General features: G+C 29.8%; 1 protein-coding gene across 1 annotated transcript; it reads left to right on the top strand.

Moving 5' to 3' along the window:
* The first annotated feature begins 5093 nt into the window (after nt 1–5093).
* LOC149882339 (uncharacterized) lies at nt 5094–9053 on the top strand. The gene is made up of 6 exons (XM_090066776.1): nt 5094–5956; nt 6059–6150; nt 6356–6503; nt 7727–7796; nt 8084–8361; nt 8497–9053. Exons 1-6 carry the CDS (start codon nt 5447–5449, stop codon nt 8839–8841), a joined length of 1443 nt encoding a protein of 480 aa, XP_089922902.1. The 5' UTR covers nt 5094–5446; the 3' UTR covers nt 8842–9053.
* The last annotated feature ends 30 nt before the right edge of the window (nt 9054–9083 follow it).

The raw sequence follows: 9083 nt of genomic DNA on the forward strand, positions 1-9083 counted from the left end.
AAATCCAACCACTTAGTGCTTTAAACAATATTTATTAGAAAACAATTTCTTAACAAACAACTTTTCTGAACTCTTGTTATGCAATAAACTCTTATGCAGTCGCTAATAACATTATGAATTTGTCAAAATCATGTTTGAAATATCGTCAGTCGAACAGAAAGGACTTGTTCTTCTTTAAGTTCATATTCTTAAAGAATCTTTTCTACTAAGACCAGGAGAAATTCGCTAGTGTGATTAGTTTTGGGGTCTTTTACTGCCAATGTCTTGGTAACTGCTTCAGCTTTTTCAAAAAAGAATTAAACATTGATTGCAAAATAGTTCACTCTGTTAAGAAACACAAAGCGTCCCTTGAGACATTCATTAAGTTCTTCTTTTTGTTTAACAGCTTCTTCAATCACTAATTTTCTAATATTCTCTCTCTCCAGAGAAACAAAGTTAATTGAATACTTACAGTCTTTCTGTTTGTGGAGCAACTCTTTGGTGCTTGGTGGTGGCACGCCTAGCTTTCTACTAAGAATATGTAGCAGAGTGCCAGACAATTTAAATCGGGAGTTAGGGGATCATGAAGTTATACAGTTTAAGGGAAGGTAGAGGAGAGCGCAAGGGAGATGATTTATGATTCTCAGTGATAAGCAGCAAAAAACCCTATTGCTTATCATTGTTTTAAAGGCCTAAAAATAACATGTCAAACTCCTTGTCCTCCAGTTGTTGCAAACTACAATTCCCATTGTGTCTGGATATCCTACAATATTCAGAGCATCCTGGGACTTGTAGTTTTGTAACACCTGGAAGGCTAGAGTCTGAAACTTGTGCTTTAGACTGACAGAACATAAAATATTTTAATGAATAACATCTATAAAATCCTTATAAAAATTATGAAACTTTGAAAGATTTTTTTAAAACCGGAGTCGGAGTCGGTAAAATTTTTCCGACTCCGACTCCGACTCCGACTCCAGCCAAAATGAGCTCCGACTCCGACTCCACGACTCCGACTCCACGACTCCGACTACGACTCCACAGCCCTGATTGAAAGCCAGAGCTCGATTGAGGCTTATTGCCGAGGGCTGCCTCAAACTCAAAGTTGGGTTTCTTTTTCTGAAACCAGTCACCCAGTCTTCCCCAGCCATCTTAGTAACTTTATTGAAACTATTTTTAATGTTTAACCTGTCAGCGAGGTCAAAGGCTAGTCGACGCAAATCAGTAAGGATTACGCCATAAAACTGGTTTGATAGTTGTTTGATGTGATCAGCAAGTAATGCTTCTTGTTCAGGAGTAAATACCGCTTTTCTACCAAATGCTGGTTTAGCTGTGGAATTCGATTTTAGTCGGTCGTGTAGAGTTATCCTGGGTATCCCCAATTCATCTGAAACACTTTTAACGGATCTGCCATTTTTTACAAGTTGAAATGCTCTTCTTAAAGTTTCCTCGTCCCATATACCCCTCTCAGAGGTGCGTTTTCTTGATCTCACCATCTGAAAGGCAATACAAATAAAATATTTTAACATTTCCAAACAGTTTAAAGATGGTCCTATACCAGAAAACCCAAAAAGTTTAAAATACATTCTAATTTTTGAACCGGTTCGTTGGCATAAATTATTTTGGTAAAGTGAATGTATATATATGCATCAAATTAATTCTTAAAATTTCAGCAATATATATATATATATATATATATATATATATATATATATATATATATATATATATATATATATATATATATATATATATATATATATATATATAATTTATAGCAAACAAAACTTGATTTTATAATAAATACAGAGAAAAATTAATGTTAAAATAATGCTAAAGCTTTAATTGCTATGAGAAACTGTTGATGAAGTAGAAAACTGATTTTCTCTCAAACACATATTTTTAAATATCCTGTAATATCTAACTTTTTTCTTAGATCTTTTTTTCCCATAACAAATAAAAAGCATTTGATGAATTCCATCGTGACGGAATCACCGATTTGAGCTTATTTTCCACATTTATGTTATAAAAATAAAAAAAACTGTAATGTGCATATTGTTATTCTATATGAATATTTATTATAATATTTTTATAACATAAATGTGGAAAATAAGCTCAAATCGGTGATTCCGTCACGATGGAATTCATGATTTAGATCAAATATAGTTTAACCCGAGGCTTTTCTATAAGTCATAATTGTAAACATGCAAATTGTTCTTGCAAGTCATTACTTTCTTAAGTTAAGCAAACAGGAAACAGTTACTGGCTCTAATGTTTCTAATAGTGTCATAAATCTAGTGTATAATGGCGAAAAACTCTAAAATAGCTTTTTTTTAATATAAAAAATTCGTTGCTAGGGGTGTTGCTTAGGAAAAATTATAACTTCGTTACAAAACTTACAATTTTAGAGTATTTGAAATATAATTTATTATAATGATTTGTATATATTCGGTATGTAGAATGTTTGAAATTTTAGAATTTGTAATTTTTGAAAAAATGATTTTTTCGATTTTTTCTAGTATAGGACCAGCTTAAATATTTTATAAATAATGGGGCAATACCGACACCTGTCGGCATTGCCCCGTGGTGATGTGTCGGCGTTACCCCGGTGGAACAAGATGGCAGAAACCTAACCCTACAAACTACTGCTAGCTCCATATCCTAAAACAGCTATGCCAAAATGTTGGTTTTAATATGTATTTTCTAGCTAACTAAGTGGTTTTTTTAGTAATACTAACAATTAGAATCTTACCTCAGTTCATCCAGGAGTCAGTTTTAACATGGAAAACTTCAAAAACTAGTTATTTATTTATAGCAAAACAAGCAGTAGGCGTACTCGCATAAAACTCACTGAGCGTTTGTTTTAGTGTTGTCCGCCAGGTAGCAGCACTATGCAACAGCGCTTAACTCACAAAATACAACTACAGAGCAGGGTGTCGGATTTGCCCCGTGTGTCGGCATTTCCCCGGTCTACCCTACTTGCGGAAGGTTTCCTGCAATTTTTCGAAAATAAAGCAACCAACATTGCGCTTCATTCTAATCCACCGTTAGAAATAAAATCGTTTTTCAGGTACGTAGATGATAGCCACGCAAGATTTATAAATAAAAATAATGCCATCCGTTTTCAACAAATATTAAACAGTCAACATCATGCCATCAAATACACAATTGAATTGGAAGATGAGAACAAAAGATTAAATTTTTTAGACATACAAATAACAAATAATCAAAAAGGTAAATATGATTTTAACATATATCGAAAAAAAACAATAACAAATATTCAGGTTAAGCCCAATTCAAACCACGATCCAAAAATCTTAGAAGGAATATTTAAAGGATTTATTCACAGAGCTTTATCAATTTGCTCTAAAAAATTTGTAAATAAAGAAATCGATTTTCTAATAAATGTGTTTGCTGAAAATGGATACGAAAAGAAGAAATTACAAGACCTTGCAAATATTGTTATAAAGAAACGACACTCAAATAATGAAATAGTTTTATCTAACAACGAAGCAACTATGCCAACTATATCACTACCGTGGATCCCAATATTATCACCAAAACTTCGAAAAATCTTTAGGAAAGCAGGTTACAGGGCATTATAAAATTAAATGTTCATGTAGTATAAAATGGGATCAAGTAAAGATGTTAAAAGTAGAACCCAAAAAGTTTGAACGAAAAGTTCGAGAGGCAATCGAAATTCAGTTCAACAAATGCGGACCTAAAAATGGAGGCATGAATTTAGATGACGGTCAATATGTAATATTAAAGAACCCCAATTAAAGCGAATTTTAAAGAAGCCATTAAAAAGTGACCTTACCGTTTGTTTGTAATTTAATTTAATAATTTATTAAAGCTGAAGATGCTAGTATCAATAATCTAGCAAAATTTTCTTAAATAAAATAAAAAATTAGTATATATATATATATATATATATATATATATATATATATATATATATATATATATATATATATACTAATTTTTTATTTTATTTAAGAAAATTTTATTTAAGTATATATATATATATATATATATATATATATATATATATATATATATATATATATATATATATATATATATATGGACGTGGGTATGAACATGCACGCATGGATGGATAAGTTTTTTTACAATTTCTCCATCCTTTGACAACATCTACACCCATCAATTCTACAACTATCACAGGGCTGCTTGTTAAATACTCCAATCTAATATATATAAAGCCCAAAGTTTTAATATGTGTATGTGTACATGTGAGTGTGTTCTTTATACAAATCTACAGTTTTGACCCGACCCTCACCATATTTTGCACACAGATCTAATTTTTCCGAGATGGTATTTTTTAGGAAAAATTTTTTGGAAATTTTTTTTTATATAATTGAACGAAGTATAAATGAAATTGGTAAAGAAAGGTTTTTGTGTGGAAAGAAGATTATTATGATTCATCGATGTGTTGTTGCAAAAAAGCTAGAAAGCCACAGGGTGGTTTTGTTCTCAAAAACATGACCTTACAAAATCATGAGCTATAATTGCATTTCTGATTAATACAGTAAAGTTTTATATCTAATCCATCTAGTAAATCTCTAAAGGAAAACTTACATTTCAAAATTTAGTATCGGAAACTTTGAAAGAGACTGCGCATTACAACCGCACGTCACAGCTACGTTATTCATAACGATAAGACACCACGCTGTTTAACTTGAAACCAATGTGAAGACGGTCTCTTTTGATTCCGTTGTAAGCTAAATCATTTAGGAGAGATTTTGAGGTTAAGAGAATTTCTTTGTATGTTTAAACTTGAAAATTGTTTGAAGCACTTTTTTTTGATCTACTAAAATGTGCTCTTTTTCTGTCGGTTTTTTTCTACACATTTTTGCCGTTAAAAAAAATGCGTCCGTTTGCAAAACAAAACAAAAAAGTGAATACAAGTCTTCTTAGAAAAATATATCGTCAAAAACTTTTTTTTCTGGTCGATCAACCATAAATTTGTATCTTTTTGTGTATAAATATGCATTTCCAGATAATAGATGTCATAAATAATTTAATCTTATAATTCAATCTAAGTCGATTGATCATCAATGGTTTGTATTGAAAACAGTCAGAAATGAATTTGATATACATATATTTTTTAGATCCTTTTTCTAAAAACATGATATAATTTGCAAGCTTTTTCAAAATCTTAGAAAGAACGATGCATAAAGTTTGCAAGAAAATGACATTTGAAGCAGACACGAATAAGAAATATTGAAGGATTTGAAGCAGAAACGATTATGAAATATTGAAGGAAAAAACATTCTCACTTTTACGAGTAGAAAAGATCGTTCAGTTTGTTTACCTTAACAACAGGAGTGTTGGAGAATTAAAGCGTTTCTTTATTTGCCTTTCTTGTTTTAAAGAATTAGGAAAAATTTAATTGCAATCTAATTGCACTCAGAACTCATAATCAATACGCTTAGAGCATTTAAAGATGCTAACTATTTTTATAACGTTCCTCTTTCTTCGCCAAGCACAAGCGACAATACCAGATGAAATCGTGTTTTGGCCCATCAAACCTTTTATATACTTTGATGAAAATGACAATGTCACCGGTATCTTGCCCTTGTTTTATGAACGATTAGAGAAGTTGTGCAGTCCTCAAAATAAACTTGCAAGCTTTATTTTAATGAATAAGAAGTTTACTCAAGAAGAGTTTTATAACGCTTTGGAGAACACAAGTTATAGAACCGCAGAACTGAAGTATATCTCCGGAAACAGAACCATATGGTTTCCTGTTTTCAGGGACGTAGAGGAAAATGTTTTGTCTCTTAAAAATTTAAAATCAAGCTTATTCATGTATTCACAAAATATAGCGGTGATAGCCCACCGAAGTAAGATAACAATTGTCTACAAAGCATTCCAAGCTATCATAAGAAGCTATCAAATTGGCTCGTTTGCTTTAGGATTTATTTTACTCTTCTCAACGGTGGTGTGGATATTTGTAAGTGGCTTACTTTCTATCTTAGCAAACTGAAGTTAATTACGCAAATTATGTCTAGTTTACTCCTATTGATTAACTGAAGAGATTTTTTTTCTGTCGTAGGAATGCATAAGAAACAGCGACTTCAGCAAGTGGTTTCTTTTAGGATTCGGAACAAGCTTTTGGTGGACCATTGTTACATTAGCGACTGTTGGGTAAGAGACGTTTTAACACATTAAAGCCTCCAACATCTTATATAAACAATCTGACTGACAGTTTTAGCACGCAAAAACAAAACATTTCTGATAACACATGTATTTATAATGGCAATTCTATGGGAACACCTACGTTATTTGGCAACTAATGTTATAAACTTTTAGCAACACCAAATCTGTGATCGAAAAATATAATTTTCTTTAGGTATGGCGACGTCACCCCAAAATCAGTGATTGGTCGATTTTTTTCGATATTATGGATGATAATAGGAGTCTTAATTATTTCTGCATTAACTGGAGCATTCAGCTCAACAATCACAACTAATTCTTATTTGAATATACAAGACGAAAAGGTTCATAATTATCTAAATATCATATATATATAGTAAACCTTTCCATGTTTTTTCTTTTCTCTTAAACCATGTTTTGTCTTTTCATTTTTAGATCATTACAAATTAAGTTAAGTAAGCATTTTGAGTCACTCACTGGTTACATTTTATGTTAATATTTTAACTGTACAGAAAAATACAAAATATGTCTTTCAGCTTTTCATTAAACTACTTAACATTTTTACTTTAGTAAAAAGTTATGTAATCAAATTTTCAACAAAATTAATAAACACAGGGAAAAAAATGACGATTAGATTTTTTGTGATTTCAAGATTTTTAAAGTTGGTTAACGATTATAATTCCATTGATCGAAGTTGTTTAAATCAAAAAAATTATTTTTGACTGTATCATTTTTTTCAATTAAAACTTTAATTCAAAACAAACTTTATTTGAAAATCAACCGGAAAAGACCAGACTGCGACTAGAAGAGTTGGTAACTAAAAAAAATTCAAAATGTGACAATTCTTCATAGAACCACCATTTTGAATTCTATAGGAATTCAAAATGGTGGAATTCTATAGGAATTCAAAATGGTGGTTCTATGAAGGATTTCTTTAAATTCTATAATAAACTAATGAAACTTCATTAAGTTTCGAATGTGTCTTTTTTTTTTCTTTCAAATTCGAGACAGAACTTTTTGTCTGGGTTAAAATCTTTTGAAGTTATTTTAAGATTTCTTTTTTAAATACGTTTTTTTAAAGTTATACTTCTTGAGATATAAATTAGAAAAAATTTTGATGAAAAAAAAAACAAAAAACATTACATATATGGAACACATATAATAAACAATACATAACAAACACATTTTACTATTATATAAAATACATAAATTTTATAAGTAGTAGTGGTTTATATTTATAATATATAATATATCAAATATATAATCTAATACATCTCTATATATATTTCTAGTATATATTTACATAGTTACATAAAATATATAAATGCAGATTTTTTGGGTTTGGTTTCCACGCTCATTTCATTCATAACATTTAGTAAATATTTAGCGAGGATTTGTAAGCTGTTTTTGAAATTTTAATATTAGAATAAGAGCTGTGCCTGAAAGACACATGTATACAACACGTCCGAACTTAAGGCAGTATGATTACGCTCAAATAAAAAGTAATATGCATAAAAAAAGTCACAGTTATGCATGTTTCTCAAATATTTTAAAATCTTTTTAATAGATAGCTGTTTTGGCAAAGTCCGTGGAATTAGATATTGTTCAAAGAAACTATGGGTCAACTCCGTTTAAAGGTACAAGCCGTTGAGGTTTTAAAAATATTCACCTAGAACATTTTCCAGATATACAATGAAACATCTTTTCATGATTACTTTTTCAGAAAAGGGTTAGCGAAAGAAAATAAATACAAACTGACGCACTTTTATTTAAACGAGTGTGCACAATAGAACCAAATAATACTAAAAATAATAAGATAATAATAAAAATAAAAATATTCTTTTATTATTGTACTAAAAATACTAAAAAAATTCTAACAAGAAAAGGTATTTTTATGATAAGAAATTCTATTTTAAATGTATAGACTTCTACACCTACGACGATATATTGAGCGCTGTGGAGTCAAAGGCAACTGATTATGGAGTTCTTAACGTTGATGCTTTGGTATACATGGATTACAAAAAAAATAAACCAAATCTTGTTACTGTACAGTTGTTACCATTGAAATCACCAGTCTTAATGTTATATGGGGATGGTACCAACTTCATGACGTCAGGAGGTGATAATGTCTCACAATGTATAGAAAAATCAAAAGAAAAATTACTGAGCGATGCCATCCAAAAATACAATAAAGTTTCAGTTGTAAGTATTTGAAAACTTTATTTAGTTAGAAGAATCTTTCTGAAGTCTGATTTCAGTAAGAATTCATTATCTTTAATCACAATCACAATATTACTAGGTTGTTTAAATTTAATGCTGATATATATTTTTCCTTAGATTGACAATGAGTATTCGCAAGATTTAAAGGATTTTATTATGGAAAATGATTTCATAAAATACCCAGGAATAGCCATTTTATCCTTAATATTTGTGTTTTTGATGAAAGATCTCATTCAATTTATCTATAAAACATGTAAAGGAGAAAAAAACAGTAAGAACGACAATAATAACACAGATATTTCCTTGACTGTCATGTCTAATCGCCATTCAGTTAGTGAAAAGAAATACATAGATAAAAATGACATCAACAAAGATATATCAATAATTAAAGAACAAATCATGAAGTTAAACGCTATGAGTATGTATAAACAGAAATGTCCAGTGTGCTCATGGCAAATGTAAAACTCCTGGAAACAGTTTTTTAAATCTACAGGAAGACACAGGCATTGTTTTTACAGATGCTTAGCATTAAAATTTTGAATTTATTGTTAAAAAGCATTGGGCAAAATTTAACAAAAACGGTAAATAGGAACTGCATTGTATTACAAAATTTAAATTAAGTTGTATTAAAAATAAATATTTATTTGAGATTTTATCATTTATTATTGTTAAAATCTTTCTTTTTTTTTTTTTTTTTAAATTAG

This window comes from Hydra viridissima, unplaced genomic scaffold (genome assembly GCF_058129835.1).
Source record: "Hydra viridissima isolate aposymbiotic clone 2 unplaced genomic scaffold, HvirCarnegie_v1 scaffold_11, whole genome shotgun sequence".
NCBI classification, from domain to species: domain Eukaryota; kingdom Metazoa; phylum Cnidaria; class Hydrozoa; order Anthoathecata; family Hydridae; genus Hydra; species Hydra viridissima.

Excerpts from the sequence above, each read along its gene's own strand:
- LOC149882339 (XM_090066776.1), top strand. The coding sequence starts at position 5,447 with ATGCTAACTATTTTTATAACGTTCCTCTTTCTTCGCCAAGCACAAGCG. Across the intron at positions 5,957-6,058 it reads CAACGGTGGTGTGGATATTT|GAATGCATAAGAAACAGCGA; the intron begins GTAAGTGGCTTA and ends TTTCTGTCGTAG. Across the intron at positions 7,797-8,083 it reads TGGGTCAACTCCGTTTAAAG|ACTTCTACACCTACGACGAT; the intron begins GTACAAGCCGTT and ends TTAAATGTATAG.